This window comes from Hypanus sabinus, chromosome 15, assembly GCF_030144855.1.
Source record: "Hypanus sabinus isolate sHypSab1 chromosome 15, sHypSab1.hap1, whole genome shotgun sequence".
Classification (NCBI taxonomy): Eukaryota; Metazoa; Chordata; class Chondrichthyes; order Myliobatiformes; family Dasyatidae; genus Hypanus; species Hypanus sabinus.
In genome coordinates this window covers 41,913,713-41,934,075 of record NC_082720.1, presented here as the reverse complement: position 1 = coordinate 41,934,075, position 20,363 = coordinate 41,913,713, and the positions used below count along the sequence as shown (strand labels likewise).

The 20,363-nt window shown below is 38.4% G+C and overlaps 1 protein-coding gene across 1 annotated transcript in view; it reads left to right on the top strand.

The window, feature by feature from the left end:
* Positions 1 to 20,363, top strand: part of LOC132405150 (glutamate receptor ionotropic, delta-2-like) — a 497,754-nt gene that overhangs the window by 390,975 nt on the left and 86,416 nt on the right. Inside the window, exons 9-10 of the mRNA XM_059989852.1 lie at positions 908 to 1,009; positions 11,065 to 11,262. Of these exons, the coding sequence (XP_059845835.1) occupies positions 908 to 1,009; positions 11,065 to 11,262 (300 nt within the window). The remainder of the gene's footprint in view (positions 1 to 907; positions 1,010 to 11,064; positions 11,263 to 20,363) is intronic.

The following is a 20,363-nucleotide window of genomic DNA, read 5'->3' as shown; positions in this document are numbered from 1 at the left end:
AATTACAAAGAAGGTATTGCTTTATTAAAGAAACTCATAATTTTTTATTACAAGATGATGAGTCTTTTAAATCTACACTGTAATGCACCCCATAACCTGCTTTAATTGTTTGTGCATGTTTTTCACAGTCCTCATATTGAATTGCATACTCAGTTGCCTGTACTAGACACAGAATATAACATCTGCATAAATACTCTGTTTCTGAGGTTAATGGAGCTGAATTTCAGAAGCAGAATTCAGAAATACAGTTTGGTCACTTGCTTGAGCTTGTGGTGAAGGATGAATGTCAGTTTGTGAGCTTATTAGTTAATCATACATACTGTCAGTATTCATAAATAATAATTTCAGCTTAATAACCGAGTGGCATAGTAATTACTTATGGTTTTCTAAAAATGATTTTGTAAAAAGAAAGCTGTTAACTTTTAAGACTGTACCAAGTTGTGAACTTAGCTGCGCGGCAATAATTCTCTGGTTATCACTACTAAGTTTATCATATAATAAGAGCAGCATATGAAAATCATGGAAGCTAGCACTGAACGTAATGCTACCACTAAATAATAGTGCATTTAATGTAATTGACTGGAGATCAATTTGTAGTCGGTACCTTTAAAGAGACTGACTCGACACAAAACACAGCTTCAGCAGAACAGCAGTGTGCTACATGATGTGATTCCTGTAACTCTATAAAATACATATTTTTTCAATTTTCTGTGACCAACATTGCAAAAGCCAAATGTAATTTTATTTACAGTATAATTATATATGAATTGCATTATGTTGTCATGATCTTGATGGTATAATGAGCTTTGACAAATACAGAGCTTTAGGAATGTAAAACAGTAAAATTATGTTATAATTGAACTCCGCAACATTAAATATAACATTGCTTATTTTCTATGACCCATAGCTAGGCCTTTGGAGTCCAACTTCTGGATTGAATGGGTCGCTAGTGGACCAGAAACTGGAAAACAGTATGGAAGGAGTAACATTGCGTGTTGTAACAGTGCTGGTAAAGTTAAAATCTTTGCTTCCATGTTCATTTGAATATTATGGCATGTTCAAATATACCAAGTATTTGCAGCTGCAGTTTAGCATTGATTTGAAGTTTAAGACAAAAAGAATCTAGGCGAATTTGAGGAACAAGTCTGAGAGAGAACCTGTTGCAGAGATAAGGAGAAAGGGACTAGATCTAATGGGAGTAACACACACAAAATGCTGGAGGAAATCAGCAGGTCAGGCAGAATCAATGCAAAGGAATGAAGGATCAACATTTCAGGCCCAAAATGTTTTGGGCTCCATTCCTGCCTGACCTGATAAGATCCTCTGGCATTTCATTTGCGTCACTGTAGATGTCCAACATCTGCAGAAATGCTTGTGTTTAGATCTAATAGGATTGCGCATTCAGCAGCTGGTATGGACCTTTAAGCCAAATGGCCTCCTTGTGTACTGTCACAAGAATAAGCAACACTAGAAATAACAAAATTAATTCAATAATCTGTAGTCTTTTTATATTATTAGAATTCAATAATCATTTTAAAATTCTAAGCATATTTTACGTACCTTTCCATATTAAATAATTTACTTGCCTAACTAAAATATATTAGAAAATGAATACATTTTAGACTAGTCCAATGTATGAACTGAGCATTTGACCATTGGACTTTGTCCTTTACCATGTTTAGATGTCTCTCTCCTCTTGTCCCAACACTTTACCTTGTAACCTGATCATGGAGGTTATTCTTGAACGCCTCCATCTTTCCAGCATTAAATAGTTAGTAGTTACAGTAAGAAAGCCAAGACCAATTAGTGGTCAACCTACCATTTTATACAAAAAATATAAAAGTTTTATCTAATTATATGCTTCAGTATAACTGGTAGGTCCTAAGTGGAGTTTCTGTGCCCATGATTCCTGTAAGATAAGCAAGTGAGCACCTTAATGCCTTCCAATACCTCCATATTACTGAGGGCCATTATCCTTTATAAGTAAAACAAGCTCTAGATCCAGCAACTATGGGAGCCTCTTGACTCCACAAAATATTTAACCAAACCTCCCTTGCCTTTTCCTATAAATGTAATCTCTGTTCTAGGCAGATATTCATCATTTATATATTTTTTGAAGAAATTATCACAGTTGTTTTTGCTCTAACTCCTGATTTTTTTCTTGCTATCCTCTGACCCCTCTCCATTTATCTTTGCTTTTGGAAGTAAGGTGTGCAAAATAATTGAATATGGCCTTTTTGGTATTTGAGGTAACATTTCGACCTATCTTCAAGAGTCAGTTTGCATTGGTTTTGCCAAAGGCGGCCTCACATAGAAAGCATTGTGAATTTTTCAGATAATTTTCATCCTTTCTACTCAACTATTCCTCACATTAAATTACTTACTATGAAAGCATCTCTTTCTCACACTGTGTTTAATTTCCCTAGATTTGCTTGGTTTAATTTTTTTTTTAACCTCTTCACATGGTTTGATGTTATCATAAGCAAGAGCTCTATAATCTAGTAATTTCAGACAGAATGAATATTCCCTTTAAAAGCTGGTAGATTTCATTACAATTGCTGATATTAAGTCAAGAAGTTGTCAGGAGAAGCTGAACTGCATTTCAATCTGTCCAATAGTGCTGAGCAGTCTTACAGACGTCAGAGTAATTCAATACAAAGTTAACTCTTTAGGTCTACACAATCAATTAAAAACCTTATTTTAAGCATATTTTAGACCCTCATCCGCTGGCAAAACTGGTCCTCACCCTCAGCAATTTTTCCTTTCACTCCTTCTTTTCCTCCAGACTTGAGGGGTAACCACGGGCACCCGCATGGGCCCCAGCTTGGTCTGACTTTCCACTGGCTATGTGGAACAGTCAATATTCCTTGCCTTTCCCGGTAGTACTCCCCACTCCTCCACTGCATTGATGGGGTTGCTTTATGAATCCACACTGAGCTTGTCAATTTTATCCACTCTGCTTCCAGCTTCCACTCTGCTCTTAAATTCACTTGGTCCATTTCGGACACCTGTTTCCCCGTTCTTGATCTTTCTGTTTCCAACTTTGGAGACAAACTGTCGACCGACATCTTTTATAAACCTAGAGATTCTCACAGTTATCTTGACTATACTTCTTCCTACCCTGTCTCCTGTAAAAATGCTATTCTCTTTTTGCAGTTCCTTTGTCTCCACAGCATTTATTCCCTGGATGTTCCTTTCCTTTCCAGGTCATCAGCGATGTCCTCCTTCAAAGAATGGGGTTTCTCTTCCTCCACCATTGATGCTGTCCTTCCCAAACTCTACGCTCACCTCATCTTCCCGTTCTCTTATCAGTGATAGAGTTCTTGTCCTTACCTACCACTTCATGAGCCTCTGCATTCAAAATGCCATTCTCCAAATCTGCCATCTCCAAGGTAATCCTACCACCAAACATATCTTTACCTCCCCCCCACCACTCTGCTTTCCACAGGGATCACCCCCTCCATGATTCCCTTCCCACTAATGCCCCTCATGGTACTTATCCCTGGAAGCGGCCAAAGTGCTACACTTGCCCGTTCAGCTCCTCATTCATCTCCATTCAGGGCTCCAAAAAGTCCTTCCAGGTGAGGCAACACTTCACCTGCAAATCTGCTGGTGTAGTCTATTGTGTCCAGTGCTTCTGATGTGGCCTCCTCTACTTTGGTGAGACCCATTATAATTTGGGGGACAGCTCCGTCAGGCACCTCTGCTCTGTCTACCAAAAGCAGAACTTCCTGCTTTTCAAACAATTTAATTCCATTTCCCATTCCCATTTTGACATGTAGGTCCAGGGCCGCCTCCTGTGCCATGCTGAGGCTAACCTTCAGGGTGGAAGAGCAATACAGTATATTCCATCCGGGTAGCCTCCAATTGGATAACATTAATATTGATTTGTCCTTCACCTAAAATTAATTACTGTCCCTCTTCCTTCTTCTGTTTCCTACTCTAGCCTCATACCTCTTATCACGTGCCTGTCACCTCCCCCTAGTGCCTCTCCTCCTTCCCTTTCCCCTATGGTCCACTCTTGTCCCCTATCAGATCACTCCCTCTCCAGCCCTTTACCTTTCCTACCCACCTGGCTTCACCTATCTCCTTTTAGCTATCCTTCTTCCTCTCCCCCACCTTTATTTTATTTTGGCGTCTTCACCCTACCTTACCAGTCCTGAAGAAGTGTCATGGCCAGAAATGTCAAATTCCATAGCTGCTGCCTGACCTGCTGAGTTCCTGTAGCATCTTGAGTGTGTTGCTTTGGATTGCCAGCATCTGCAGAATTTCTGATATTTATATTTTATACATACTTATTTTGCAGCTTAGACTTGAGGTTTTTACACTGACATGATCATTGCAATGGAAAAATATGGTATGGTAAGAGAGGCGACAAAGCTTTTAGTGGAAACTCATTTGTTTTTCCTGTCCAGGAAGTGTTTTTTTCAGCAATTATTCTATGAAAAAAAATCTGGTGGATTATGAAAAACGATGTCCCTTTGCTTCAGCCTAATTTTTGAACGCTTCTTGAAAAATCATTCATGTTAGTCTAACAATCCATAATCCTGGTTTGAATATTTTGATGGGAAGGGTTAGAATGTGAGGTAATAGAGTAAATTAAAAATGTTCTGCAAACATTAGGAAACAAAATTAATTACTCATTTATTGTGACCAGAAAACATTGCTAAATATTAATTAGCTGGGTAAAGAGAAATCATTCAATTACTAACCATACTACACTAATAGTTAGAGAAATGTGCTTTCATGAATATTGGCTACTCATTACAATAAACTGGTAATATTATTTAATGTGTAATGACCCTAATGTGATTTATCTTTTGAATTTGCAAATGAAATACAAATTCAGATGTAAGATTAGGTTACAATTTGAAACTCGTGCGGAGTTCCATTAATATGACAATATTTATAGAAGCCAGCAACTGCATTGTATTCAGCCGTAGGGAAGCAAGTCAGCCAAATTTATAGCTTACCGGTATCAGTATGAAAACAGTCCTTCAAATAGTTGACATTTCTTGACCAGCACATCTCAGAACACATTTATGATCATCATATATCAAGGTCTAAACATGTTTCCATTTACAAATCTTTATAAATAGAGAATACATGTATAAAGAATGGCTATATAATGGAAAACCATACCTGTATGTTTTAAGCATTCTCTCTTAAAAGTAAAAGTAGACCCTTTTATATTATTTATATTAACCACTGTATCAATGAAGGCATAGCAGATATAAATAAGTTAAAATGAGATTTCGGAATGCAAAGTAACAGGAAAGCTTGATTCGGTTTTCCAGTGCTGATTTTCAGCTCTTTTATTGCCAGGCAGATTTTGATAAAAGAGGTAAAAGAAAATTGCCAATACAGATGATCTGAGAAATTATGAATCTGCTGAAATGGAGTAATCTTTTAGGGACTGGAGCATTGTTGTTTTGGGAAGTCATGGATAGGAAAGGATCATTTAGCTAACCTAAAGTCCTCTGATGCCATCAATGCAGTATCGTTGCTGTTCCTAAATGTGCCTCATAGGGAATTGTCTCCTGGAGTTTGTTACTTATTATAGTTCTTATCCTTAAGTTACAAGCTTAAATTTAATGGTTTGTAGTATGCTACAGCAAAAATAGATCAGCAATTTTATGTGAATGATGTTTAATGTGCAATGAAGTCCCTGTCTAATTGTTCTAAAGAACACAATCCTTAAAAATAACAGTGGTCCAGAATTTCCTTGCTATCCAAGCTAACAACTTATAAACATGTTCCTACCTTGCGTGAATTTGATTGGTGAGCTGAAATATTCTACTCTCAGTTTACTCAGCTGAAATACTCTGCCACTTGTTTACGATACGAAAAACTGTCAAAACCACCTTGGTTATTCACAGATTATTACGAATAAAACATGCCATTAGCACTCTTAAAGTAATTAAACATATGAAAACCTAGAAAACATTTGAAAACAATTAAAATATTATATTTAAATCTAAATATGACAATTGCTGAAGCCTTTCTCCTGTACAGACATTCCTCTCCATTAAAACTTGCATATCAGTATTGGCATTGTTTTTTTTATCGTTATATGTATCAGGATCCAGAGAAAATGCTGCTTTGCATACTGTTTATACAAATTAAATCCTTACACATAGCATTGAGGTTCAATGAGGTAAAACAGAAACAACGCAGAGTAAAGTGTAAAAGCAACCGAGAAAGTACAGTGCAGATGAGCATTAAAGTGCAGGTTAATGATAATGTAGAGTGTGGTGCCAAGAGTCCAATTATTGTCAAAGAGGTCCATTCAGGAGTCAGATAACAGTGGGGTAGAAACTGTCTTTGAATCTGGTGATATATGATTTCAGGTTTTTTATTTTGTGTCTGAAGAGAGATCGTCTGAGGTGGGTTGGGACTTTGATGATGATTGGCAGCGAGAGGTATAGACAGAGTCATAGAGGGGAGGCTGGTTCCTGTGAGATACTGAGCTGTATTGACAACTCTCTGCAGTTCCTTGCACTCACATGCAGAACATTTGTGATACAGAGCACTTACCCATCAGAAAAAATTTTTTTGCAATGCACACAAAATGCTGGAAGAACTCAGCAGGCCAGACAGAATCTATGGAAAAGAGTACAGTCGAAGTTTCAGACCAAGACTCTTCATCAGGACCAGAAAATAAGATGAGGTGTCAAAGTAAGAAATGGGGGGGGGAGGGGAGGAAGAACCATAAGGTGAGAGGTGAAACTGAGGAGGAGTGGGAAGGATTGAAGTAAAAAGCTGGGTAGTTGATTGGTGAGATACAGGTCTGGAGAAGGGGGTATCTGTTGGAGAGGACAGAAGGGCATGGAAGAAAGAAAAGGAGGAGAAGCTCCAGAAGGCTGTGATAGGCAACTAAGGAGATAAGGTGAGGGAGAGAAATGGGAAGGAGGATTGGTGAATGGTGGGGGCATTACTGGAAGTTTGAGAAATTGATGTTCATCCCATCAGACTGGAAGCTACCCGGACAGAATATAAGGCATTGCTCCTCCAACTTGAGTGTGGGTTCATCGCAACAGTAAGCGAGGCTGTGGATTGACATGCCGTAATGGGAATGAGAAGTGAAATTGAAATGGGTGGCCACTGGAAGATCCTGCTTTTGACTAGAATTGTTGCTCACTGCTCCAGAGATGAGTGTATGGCCAGGGAGGAGGCATCTGAACTGGTCAACGTTCAGCTCTGAGGAGCTGCAGGGTGTTTATACTTCACCATTGGATTCCAAAGTCGAAGTACAACTGGAATAACACCAGCAATCAGCTCTAGGACATCTGGGACTTCCACATTTGGGGAAGTTGTGTGGGAGTTCAAAACTTCCTTCCAGCTTTGGTGGTGAAAGACTCAGTTCCATGCAGAATGGCCATTTTTTTGTAGAAATTTCAAGCCATTGAAGACTTATTGATTGAGCTTACAAAAAAGCCAACAGTGTGTATTCTCCATAATGAACGGATGTCAGATAAGAAAATGCAGCAACATGTAGGCATGTTATTAAATTCTGTAGCAGTGATGGTTGACCTCTGTAATATATTTAGCAGTTGGATTTGAAATTGAGCTTTTAGAGGAAATAGACAATAATTAAGAGTCAGGATTCAGGACCAAATTGGAATAAGAAAATGTAGAATAAATTGCGCTTGTTGAGATATTAGTTAAAAATAATAATGTGTTAACTGATGAATAGCCTGATTTTTCTGAGTAATTATTTTTGCCAATGGTGACGGATGACTTCAGTAACAAGCTACTTATTAAATCTATATCAAAGTTATGATGGTCAAGCTTGATTTGATTTGATTTTTATACATAAATTCTGTTCTTGGATTGGTTGACTTTGCTGGTTGAGTGGATTTAATTAGTGTGCAGGCAAGAAAAAGCAATTGAGCTGTAAGGAGGCTTTACGTAGAGGGAGTTTGACTAGAACTGCTGCTCAATGCTGAAGCCCAGTTGTCCCAGTTCTGCAGGATTAGCAGCTACATAGGAATTCAATCCAAACAATTAATTTGCAGGGTGGCACAGCTGTTAACAGTATAGAAATGGTGAATTTGGGAGATGGATGTTACCCAGGAGCGTAAAATGTGCATGGAGGACATGGATACAAGAAGTGAAAGTAGTGTTTGTTGATTGATCAATGGAGTCCTTATCTAAAGGACTGGTTAAGATTTTTCTATAGCCTGTTGAAAGAAGAAGTGTTGTAAAAAGTGCAAATAATCAGCTTACTGAAAGAAAAATATAATGAGAAATTGAGTGTCACTTAGAAGAAAGACTCTAGATTTCCAGAAAGCATTTGATAAGATTCCACATTAAGACTGATTTATATGCTTATTTCTTTACTCAGAGAGTGATAGCTGTGTGGAATGAGCTTCCTGTAGAAGTAGTAGAGGCCAGTTCAGTTGTGTCATTTAAGGTAAAATTGGATAGGTATATGGACAGGAAAGGAGTGGAGGGTTATGGGCTGAGTGCGGGTAGGTGGGACTAGGTGAGATTAAGAGTTCGGCACGGACTAGGAGGGCCGAGATGGCCTGTTTCCGTGCTGTGATTATTATATGGTTATATGCTATATGGTTAATTACTGTTCAAGATAAGAAAGCACCTGTGTGTGTGAAATATTCTGTTAATAACAGAAAACAGGAGAAATAAGTGATTTTCAGATTGACATTTAGTGAGGATCAGGATTCAGGGTCAAGCTGGAATAAGAAGATGAATCATAAACTACATTTCCTCAGATATTAATTAAAATTAGTAATGGGTTTAACTAATGACTGAGCAGCTTTTTTGAGTAACCACAGAGATCAGTGTTGGGACCTCAGCTAATTATGATCTATATAGTTGAGTTTAATGAAGCTGTCAACAAATTTTCTGACGCTACAAAGGTGAATTAGCAAGTTGTGAGGAGGGCATAAAGAACCTTAAGACTGATTAAATTTAGTGAGTGGACAAGCTGACACATGATGTACAATATGGGAATCTGCGAGGTTATTCAGTTCAGAAGGAAAACTGAAAAAGTAAATTGATTACTTAAGAAGAATGGAACTATAAAACATTGCAGTACAAAAGGATCCACGGTCCCAGAACATGAAGTGCAGAACATTAGCATTCAACTTTAGCAAGTTAATAGAAAGATTAATGGAATATTGACCTTTAAAAGAGTATAAAAATAAGGATGTTTTGATGCATCTTTACAGTGCATTAGTGAGACAACATAAATACCTCTAAATATTCTGTGGAAATTGCTTATTGAGACAGTGTATTGTGCATTACTGTGACTGATTTATATGCAAGCTCAGGCTTAATTATCATTGAGTCATACATGTGTACTCCTGAATAAATCCAAACAAAATAGTATTCCTCCAAGGACAAGGTCCAAAATATAGTACCAATAGTCATACACAGCACAAGGGACATATAAAGTACATATAATTATGATAGCACAAACATACAGTCATAAAAATATAGTAAAATCACCCAATCCCTGAACGTCATATCCTGTAGTTTGATGGTGCATGGATGTTGTTGGAAAGAATAAGCATTTGGCAGCCTGATCATCACGCACTAGTGCAGCTGCAGATGTATGCAATCCAGCTTGTCTTTCACCAAGTGAACACTGGAGGGCCGCACCAATGGGAGGAGTGAGTCCCCACCCCAATATAAATGGTCACCCAGCCAGGTTGCCTCTGCTGGCTCCTCCCCTGGGCAGGTACAGGTGACCCCAAAGCATAAGGGTCTGGTCCAGGCGACAACTGAGGCAATGCAGCTCCCCTACCATCAGTCTTGCCAACGAACCTGTCAATCAGGCTTGCCCTTAATTTCTGACAGATTAAATAATTTTTCATTGTCTACTGAAGACAATATCCAGTGGCATTCAAGGGCATGTGTAACTCCGGAAATATCAGTTTTAATTAGCGAATAACATTCACTGACGAAACAAGGGTTTACTGTCAGAATCAACTCTTTCAGTTTTAACGGATAAACTTGCATTGAAAGAAAGAAGACATTTGCAAATATATGACATCATAACACATGTCTAAAATATGTTATAAGGCAATTCATATTTCATTATTTGTTTTGATGTGCAGACAGTGTAATGTATAAGCAGCAGCAAAATCCTTGCATTTACATTGCTTCACAAGCTATTTCTTCTGTAATAAAAAGAGAAAATGATGGAAACACTCAACATATCAGACAGCATCTATGAAAAGAGAAACAGCATTGGTTTCAGGTCACTGACCCTTCATCAGAACTTCCTTCCAACATCTGTAGTTTTTTAAACTTTTGTTATTGTTTCAATCATTGCCGCTATCTCCATCTCCCATCATCTGCTGTTATTTTGATTTTCAAATACTTACTCTGTATTTGATAATATTAGTCAATGCAAGTTTACCTGGCCATTTCAAATATATGGTCACCAAAGATCTTTTTAATATTCATATTGCTATATTACATCATGGATAGTATGCAAACTCTTTGATCCCTGCAGCATCACACTGAAGTATTATTTTCTTGTCAGAGTTTAAGGCACCTCTTCATTGGAGACTATCATTCAAACCTTCTCTCTCAGCAATTACCTTGAGCATAAGCATTGTAGTTAAAGATAGTGATAGTCATGATAACTGGATTGCCATTTATGTTGCTGATATTTTCTGCAGATCTTCCTTAGCAGATGAACATCAAGGAAACGATGGGTCTTTGTAATGATCATTTTCTTCCCACTTAAATAAATTATACGCAAACCAAACAGCTGAATGGTAGAAAATTCTAATTCAGTTTTTTTAAAATTATTTATTTATCTTTTATTGTTTTAGATAAGAATATTTCTAATGCACATTTATCTTATCTAGATTAACTTGTAGATAGTTTTCTTTTAAAAATATACATTCTCTTTATGAATATTTGAAAAGAAAATTAAAGCATTTTGGAGAAAACTGCAACTAATTTTAGTTAACTGCATGTTTTGAGTATTAAGTCCCTGTGAAAATTAACACTGAAGGTTACTTTTTTAAAGAAAGGAACAGGACACTTTTGATCTGATCCTTTTCCTTTATCTTTTTTTTGCAGGTGGCTCCATTTGTTATGGTATCAGAGAACATGTTTGGTCAACGTAAAGAATTCTATGGTTTTTCTATAGATGTTCTGAATGCACTTTCAGAGCATCTTGGCTTTAAGTATCAAATCTATCAAGCTCCTGATAATCAGTATGGTAAACTATTAAGTAATGGAAAATGGGATGGAATGATAGGAGAACTCATTAACAAGGTAAGTAGAGCACTGTTGAAACTTTAATATAGTATTAATATATTATTCACATATTAAATAAAACTGTTATCATAATAAATTTAAAGCTGACTTTTGGAACAATACCCTCTTCTTGCATTTGATTTTTCATCAGCTTGCTATATTTTAGTTCATGCTTCACAGTGACCCACAATGCTTTTTCCAGTACCAAGCTTCATGTCTCCAATGTTACTCAAATGTCTTACAAATATACCTCTACTGACCAATGCTTACTTTGACATTAGTCCATTCACTCAGAAGAAGAGATTGTCAATGGTTATTACAATCAATTAATGGTTATTTAATAAAGAAATATCTTCCGATTATTGGAGTTCATTCAGTGATTGTCAGTTAGTGATAAAATACTGTCTCATTGTACTCAGTGACAAAATATTGTATTCACTAAATGACCTGTAAGTGCTTGTACCACCTTTAGTGTTAGGTAAATATCTATTTATTATCTAAGTACATGAGAGTGGCATGAATATATTTATGTGTATACGTATTTTAGTCCATACCACAATTGTACAACAATAATGTTGATTATATCATTTTCATATAGATGATAAAATTTCAGTCAAAATTGACTTTCTTTATTTCATCAAATCTGTGTTTGGATCAGTTCATCTGTAAAAAATGTTATAACATGTTATAACATATCTTGTTTGCAATCTGCACCTGAATTCAGAGATGATTATTAAACTATGACGTCTTGAAGCTAAAATTCAAAACAGTATTTAATTGATTTACAGCTAATTCCTTTTCAGAAATTTAGAGTGAAAGATTTATATCCTGAAGTTTGAAATCATGCTATAAATAAGGAATTATATTTGCAGAATAAAATCACCATATCTGCACAATCAGAAATGCTGCATCTTCACAGTATTTTAATTTCATCAAAATCCTGCAACATTCCATTTTATAAGCATTGGATGGCAGAGTGGTGCAGATAGTTCTGACACTGCTTTGTAGTGGCGATGACCTTGGTTTGATAAGCATCCCTAGTGCTGGCTGTGTGGAGTATGCTCATGTTACCTGTGACAATGTGGGTTTTCTCCAGGAGCTCCAATTTCCTTCCAAATCCCAAAGACATGCAGGTAAGTAATCAGTTGATCACCATAAATTGCCCTTGGTGAATAGTAGAATCTTTGGGCATTTGGAGAATAAAATGGGATTAGTATTAATCTGTGTTTGATGCTCAATTGGGTTCTGTGGGCTCAAAGGCAAGCCTTTGTGCTGTAAAATTCTATGACTTGATAAACAGCAAGCAACCTATCTCCATTTATCCATTTATTGTTGTGACTTTTAGCTAATAATATAATTGATTTAGTTTATAAAGAATAATCGTCTGAGCATCAATTTGAAGTGAGGAAAAAGAAATTTCAAATCTTTACTATTCTGTACATATAACAATCACAACTTAAAGCTCTCAGTTTGTCCATGAAAGCTTAGTACTGAGCTCCCTTAACAGCATTTTTCTATTTATTGTATCGGGTTGTTTTAATACTAGAGAATTTCAATACAGTCACCCACTGGCATGAATTCTTAGGAATAGAATGCTAATTTTTATTTGCCCACCTCAAGACTTAACCTAAATGAAGTCCAGGATAGTGAAGCCATGTTCCTAATGTATCATAGCTTGGTATAGGAATAGTTGTGCCCAAGACCACAGTAATTGCAGAGAGTTGTGAATGTAGCCCAACCAATCAACATCCCTTACACTGATATTCACGCGTCCGCAGGAAAACAGATAACATCATTTAGAACCCCCACTTCAATCGTTCTACCTTCTCACCTTTTCCATCCGGACAAAGATAAAACAGTCTGAGAGAGCAAACCACAATGACTCATGGGCAATTTCTATCCCAATTATATCAAACTCTTAAATGGAGTTCATTAATTCATTCAGATACAGTACATTGAAAGATACACTCTTGGTCTCCTAACCTACATCAACAGGGCCTTACACATCATTTGTTAACCTGCACTGAACATGTTCTGTAACTGAAACATGATATTCTGCATTCCATCTTCTTGGTTTAATAATGTATGGCATAATCTGTTTCTGTGGCAGGCAAAACCAATGCTTTTCATTCTGTTCGGATACATGTACCGATAATGTGCGAGAGCAATGTTAGCTTTCATTTCAAGGGAATTAGAATACAAAAGCTGGAATGCAATTTCAGCAAGACATTTGATAAGATACCCCATGCAAGGTTTATTGAGAAAGTAAGGGGGCATGGGATCCAAGGGGATGTTGCTTTACCAATCCAGAATTGACTTGTTCACAGAAGGCAAAGAGTGGTCGTAGGTGGGTCATATTCTGCATGACCAATGGTGTGCCTCAGGGATCTGTTTTGGGAAACCTTCATTTGTGATTTTTATAAATGACCTGGATGAAGAAGTGGAGGGATGGGTTAGTAAATTTACTGATGATGCAAAGGTTAGGGGTGTTGTGGTAGTGTGGAGGGCTGTCAGAGGTTACAGCAGGACATTGATAGGATGCAAATCTGCACCAAGAAATGGCAGATGGAGTTCATCCTAGATAAGTGTGAGGTGGTTCATTTTGGTAGGTCAAATATGATAGCAGAATATAGTATTAATGATAATGCTCTTGGCAGTGTGGAGGTTCAGAGGGATCTTGGGGTCCAAGTCCATAGGACACTCAAAGCTGCTGTGCAGGTTGACTGTGTGGTTATGAAGGCACACGGCGCATTGACCTTCATCAACCATGGAGTACGGTGCTCAGTTCTGGTCAACACACTACAGGAAGGATGTAGAAGCCATAGAAAGGGTGCAGAGGAGATTTAAAAGGATGTTGCCTGGATTGGGGAGCATGCCTTATGAGAATAGGTTGAGGCCGTTCCTCCTTGGAGCGGCAGAGGCTGAGAGGTGACCTGATAGAGGTGTATAAGTTGATGAGAGGCATTGATTGTGTAGATAGTCTGAGGCTTTTTCCCAGGGCTGAAATAGCTAACATGACAGGGCACAGTTTTATGGTGCTTGAAAGCAGGTACAGAGGAAATGTCAGGTGAAGTTTTTTTTACACAGAGTGGTGAGTGCGTGGAATGGACTGCCGGCAACGGTGGCAGTGGTGGATACAATAAGGTCTTTTAAGAGACTCCTGCATAGGTACATGCAGTTTAGAATAATAGAGGGCTATGGGTAACCCTAAGTAATTTCTAAAATAAGTATATGTTCGGCACAGCATTGTGGACCACAGGGCCTGTATTGTGCGGTAAGTTTTCTATGTTTCTAACACTCCATTAGCCGTTATGTTTATTTTCTGTGGGTCCTCTTTACAGGACATGTAGTTGGATCCCTAAATTTGCTTGGAGCATTGTTTTAGCTTTTTGTGATTAGGAAATATCTGATCTAAAATAGCCACTGACTTGTCCACATCCTTGTTCTACTGAGACTATTTTAACTTGTTCTTCCTCTTTCACTGGCAAACTTAAATATGTAAAGCCTGTTTTAGTTTAATTGGCATACTTGTATATGTGGCTTTCAATCCCATTATCTCAGTGGATAATTTAATAGCCAAAACACTAATGTAGTCCCTTAGGAGAACTCCAGCCACATCTTGCCAATCGCAGTAACTATCCATTATTCCTATTGTCAGAATCCTATTACTCAGACAATTTCCTTCCAAGATCAATAATCTGACATCAGGTACTCAACTCACCATGACTCTTTAAATTCCTTCTGAAGACCCAGATAAATAACAAACACACATTCTTTCTCTATCCATTTTCCAAAAAAATTCAACAGGTTTATTAGGCTTTATCCCTGAAAGTGAACTTTGAACAAATGTTGATAGGGTGATCAAAGAAGGTTTATAGCACGCTTATCTTTATTATTTGAGGCATTGAGTTCAAAAATCATGAGTTTACGTTGCAGCTTTATAAGCATCTAGTTAGGCCACATCCGGAGTATTTCACACAATGCTATGTTGCCCCATCACAGGAGGATGCTAAGACTTTGGAGACGGCACAGAAGGGGTTTACCAGGATGCTGCCTCAATTAGAGGTCACGTAATATAATAAGTAGGTAGACAAACTTGGTTATTTTTGTTGGAGTGGCGGAAGCTAAGGGCAGATCTGGTTGAGGTTTATAAGACAATGAGAGGCATAGATAGAATAGATAGTTTCTTTTTCCCAAGGTTGAAATGTCTAATAGCAGAGGGCATGCATTTAAGGTGAAATGGATAAGTTTGAAGGAGCTCAGAGGAAAGTTTATTGTAACAGACTGGTTGGTACCTAGAATGCACTGTCAGGGTCGTGGGAGAGGCAGAAACATTAGGGACTTTCAGTGGAAGGATGTGGATGTTGCGTAGGCAGAAATGATTAGTTTAGTTGCTCATTTGATTGCTAATTTAATTGGTTCAGAACAACATTGTGGGCCAAAGGGTCTTTTCCTGTGCTGTACTGAACTATGTTCTATGATAACTCAATGGGTACAATTTATGACCATAAGACGAAGGAGCAGACTTATGCCATTTGGCCCATCAAGTCTGCTCCGCCATTCAATCATAGCTGATCCTTTTTTCCCCTCCTCAACCACATTTCCTGCTAAGATTTTTGAAATACCCAGATACACCATTCTTCACTACTTCCTGGCAATAGATATTAAGTGAATTGATTTATTGTTTCCTGATTTGCCTATCCTAACTTTCTCAAATAATGGAGTAGTTACAAATTTCTAGCCTAATTTAAGAAAAAGATATGAATTGAGGAATTGAGGATAATTCTGGATAATATCCTCAGCAGCACAATTTAAAGCCAATGCTTGGGAATGATCCACTCCTAGGATCTGTCACCATTAAGCACCATTATTTTTTATTGTTGTTTTACATATTAAATGTTCTTTTCCCATGTCTGAGGTTTCTGGCATGCATTTGGGTTAATAAATCACTTCATATCTAATAAATATTGCTGCAGAGTAATCATCCATCCTAAGAATTTTCTTTATGGAAATCCAATGGAGGGGGGGAGCTTGGCTCCTTGATAATAATTTTTTCTTATAACTAATTGTAATACTATCCTGTAACTATAGGGTTACATTGCTCCTGACATCACCAGCAAGTGATTGGTATTTCTGCTATTTTCTTGCCTTTATAAATGTCTCCTTTTATTTCAATATCATTAAAGTAAATTAATTGGTGGGAAGATGTTGGAGTCAATTATTAAGAATGAGGTCTCAGGGGACATGGTTGGATTGCACATGATAAAATAGGCTCTAGTCAGCATGGTTACCTCAAAGGAAAATTTTGCTTGACAAATCTGTTGGAATTCTTTGAAGAAGTAACAAGCAGGATAGACAAAGGAAAATCAGTTGATGTTGTATACTTGGATTTTCAGAAGGCCTTTGACAAGGTAACACCTATGAGGTTGCTTAACAAGCTATGAGCCCATGAAATTACAAGAAAGATTCTAGGATGGATAAAGCAGTAGCTTATTGGTAGGAGGCAAAGAGTGGGAATAAATGGAGCCTTTTCTGGTTGGCTGCTGGGTGACTAGTTATGTTCCACCAAGGTAGGTGTTGGGACCGATTCTTTTTACATTATAGGACAATAATTTGGATGATGGAATCAATGGCTTTTTTGCAGTGTTTACAGATGGTATGAAGATAGGTGGAGTGGAAGTAGGTTTGAGGAGGTAGAGAGTCTACAGAAGGACTTAGACAGATTGGGAGAATAGGCAAAGAAATTAAAGGTTTTACTATTTTCTAAATAGAGAGAAAATGCAAAAAACTGAGGTGCAAAGAGACTTGGGAGTCCTTATGCAGGATTCCCTAAAGGTTAATTTGTAGGTTGAATCTGTGGTGAGGAAGGAAAATGCAATGTTAGCATTCATTTTTGTCAGATTATAAAAGCATGGATGTAATGTTGAGACTTTATTAAGCACTGTTGATGTCTCATTTGGAGTGCTGAAACTGGAGAGGGTTCAAAGGAGCTTCACAAAAATGATTCCAGCATTGAATGGTTTGTCATATGAAGACCATTTGATGGATCTGGGCCTGTATTCACTAGAATTCAGAAGACTGACGAGTGACCTCATTGAAACCTATCGAATGTTGTAAGGCCTGGATAGAGTGGATATGGAGAGGGTGTTTCCTATAGTGGGATAGTCTAAGACCAGAGGATACAGCCTCAGAATAGAGGGGTATCCCTTTAGAATGTTGAGGAGGAATTTCTTACACCAAAGAGTGGTGAGTCTGTGGAATTCTTTGCAACAGGTAGTCGTAGAGGCCAAGGTTTTATATGTATTTAAGTTTGATAGATTCTTGATTGGTCAAAGCATGAAGAGTTAAGGGGAATAGGCAAGAGATTGGGGCTGAAAGGAAAATTGGTTGGGCCATGATGAGATCGTGGAGCAGACTGATATAAATGGCCTAATTCTGCTCCTAAATCTTATGCACTTATGGTCTAATGACATTTGCAGTTTAAAAACAAGTGCCTAGTTTCTCCTCAACATTTGTTTGCAACACACTTCATCCAAATGGAAACTTGTGCTTCAGCAAATAGATTTCCTTTCCAGGTCATCAGAGATGTCCTGCTTCTTCAGAGAACGGGGTTTCCTTTGTTTCCACCATTGATGCTGCTGTCTTCACAGTGATTGAGTTCCCCTTCTCCTCATCTACCACTGCATGAGCCACAAAACACATCTTTACCTCCTCTCCTACCCACTCTCCACTTTCTATGGGGATTGCTCCCCCTGTGATTCCCTTGTCCATTTATCCCTCCCCAGTAATCACCCTCTCAGCACTTATCTATCCCTGCTAGCGGCCAAGGTGCTGCACCTGCCCATTCACCTCCTTCCTCACCTCCATTCAGGGCCACAAACAGTTCTTCCAGGTGAGGCAGCACTTCACCTGTGAACCTGCTGTGGTCGTCCATTGTTTCCAGTGCTCCCAATGTGGTGTCCTCTATGTTGATGAAAAGTTGAGGACAGCCCTGTCAAGAATTTCCAAAAGCAGAACTACTTGATGGCCAAACATTTTAATTCTACTTCTTATTGCTGTTCTGACCTGTCAGTCAATGGTCTCTTTCTTGTGTAATGACGAGGCCACCCTTAGGTTGAAAGAGCAATACATTATATTCCATCTGGGTAGCCTCCAGCATGATGGCATAAATATTGATTTCTCCTTCTAGTTAAAAAAAAACCATCCCTTCCCCTCTCCTTCTATTCCCCACTCTGGCCTCTTACATCTGCTCACTTGCTTATTACCTCCCCTGGGTGCCCCTCCTCCTTCTCTTTCTTCTATGGTCCAGTCTGATCTCCTTTAAGATTCCTTCCTCTCCAGACCTTTAATCTTTCCCATCTACTAGCTTCACCTATCACCTTATAGCTATCCTCTTTCCTCTCCCCCCATGTTTTTATTCTGGTGTCCTTCCCTTTCCTTTATCATTCTGAAGACAGCCTGGAAAATTGACTGTTCATTTCCATGGATGCTGCCTGACCTGAATTGAATTCAATTGAATGATCTTTATTGTCATTATACATAGGTACAATGAAACTCTGTTTGGCCTCCTCGCAGGCAATCAAACAAAGTGGTAGATAAAAACAAGACAGTAATAGAAAAACAGTATTAGATAGATAAGTAGCAGAAAATAAGTTTCAGCAGCACCAGAATATCACAGTAGTGCACAAAGTGCCATTAGTGCAAGTATTTGAGTCCTTGTGTGTGCTCACAGTTTCAGTCTTGTTCTGTGGGAGTGGTGTGATGGAGGCCACAGCTCTGGGGTAGAAGCTGTTCCTCAGTCTATTTGTTCTGGCTTTTAGTGTCCTGAACCTTTTGCTGGATGGCAGCGGGTCAAACAGGGAGCGTGGTGTCTCTGGTTATCTTGATTGCTTTCCTCCTGAGTCTGCTGTAATAGATGGTGTCCAGTCCTGGGAGCCCCATCCTGACAATTCGCTGGGCCGCCTTCACCACAGCTCAGCGGCTGTGAAACCTGGCTTACCACACTGTGGTGCTGTTGGTCAGGATGGTTTCTGCTGAGTTCCTCCAGTATTTTGCCTAGTTTCCTCCTTACTGGCCTTCCCTTTCACACCTAATTGCTTTGTAATAATGGCTTTTAATTCAACCATCATTGTGGTTGGACTTGGACAGGATATTGGTTATACTCAAACCGAGAAACTTAAGGCTCTCAACCTTTTCATCCTCAATACTGTAGATGTAGACAAGAGCATGTACACCACCACCCCTCAACTTTCTGAAATCAGTGTTGACATTGAAGCAAGGCTGTTGTCATGACACTGTATCAGTAAACTCTCTATATACTTCCTCTAATCTGACTCATCATTGCTTGTGATGCAGTCCATCACAGTGGTATCTGAAAACTTGTAGTTGGACTTAGAGCAAAATCTGGCAACACACTCCTGAGTGTGCGGGAAGTAGGGCAAGGGACTGAGGATGCAGCTTTGAGGAGCACCACTGTTGAGAATAATTGTGATAGATGAGTTGTTATCCTTACTGATTGTGGTCTGTTGGTCAGAAAAACAAGGATGTAGTTGAAAGCAATAACACCCAGGGTGCAGAGTTTTGTGATGAGTTAGCTTGGGATAACTCCCAAGGCAGAGTTATAGTCTATAAACAGTAATCTGATGCTCCAGATGCTCCAGAGATAAGCGTAGGGTCAGGAAGACTGTATCTGCTGTAGACCTATTTTTACTGGTAGTAAATTGCATGTCAAGATTGTCTGGAAAAATGGAGTTGAAGTGTGCCCTGAACATCTTCTCAAAAAACGACATAATGGTTAAAGTTAGAGCCTAAACTTTGGTTAGGCTGCCCTTAGAATATTGTGTGCAATTATGTCCAATCCATTACAGGAAGGATATGGAAGCTTTGGAAAGGGTACAGATAAGATTTATTAGGATTCAGCCTGGATTAGAGAGTACGAGCTGAAAGGAAAGGCGGCACAAACACAAGTTATTTTCTCTGGAGCATAAGAGGCTGAGGGAAGACCTGTTCAAAGCCTTTACAATTAAGAGAAACATAGATAGGGTTTTCCCCAGAGTAGAAATGTCATCATGCATTTAAAGGACATGCATTTAAAGTAAGAGTAGGAAAATTAAGGGAAG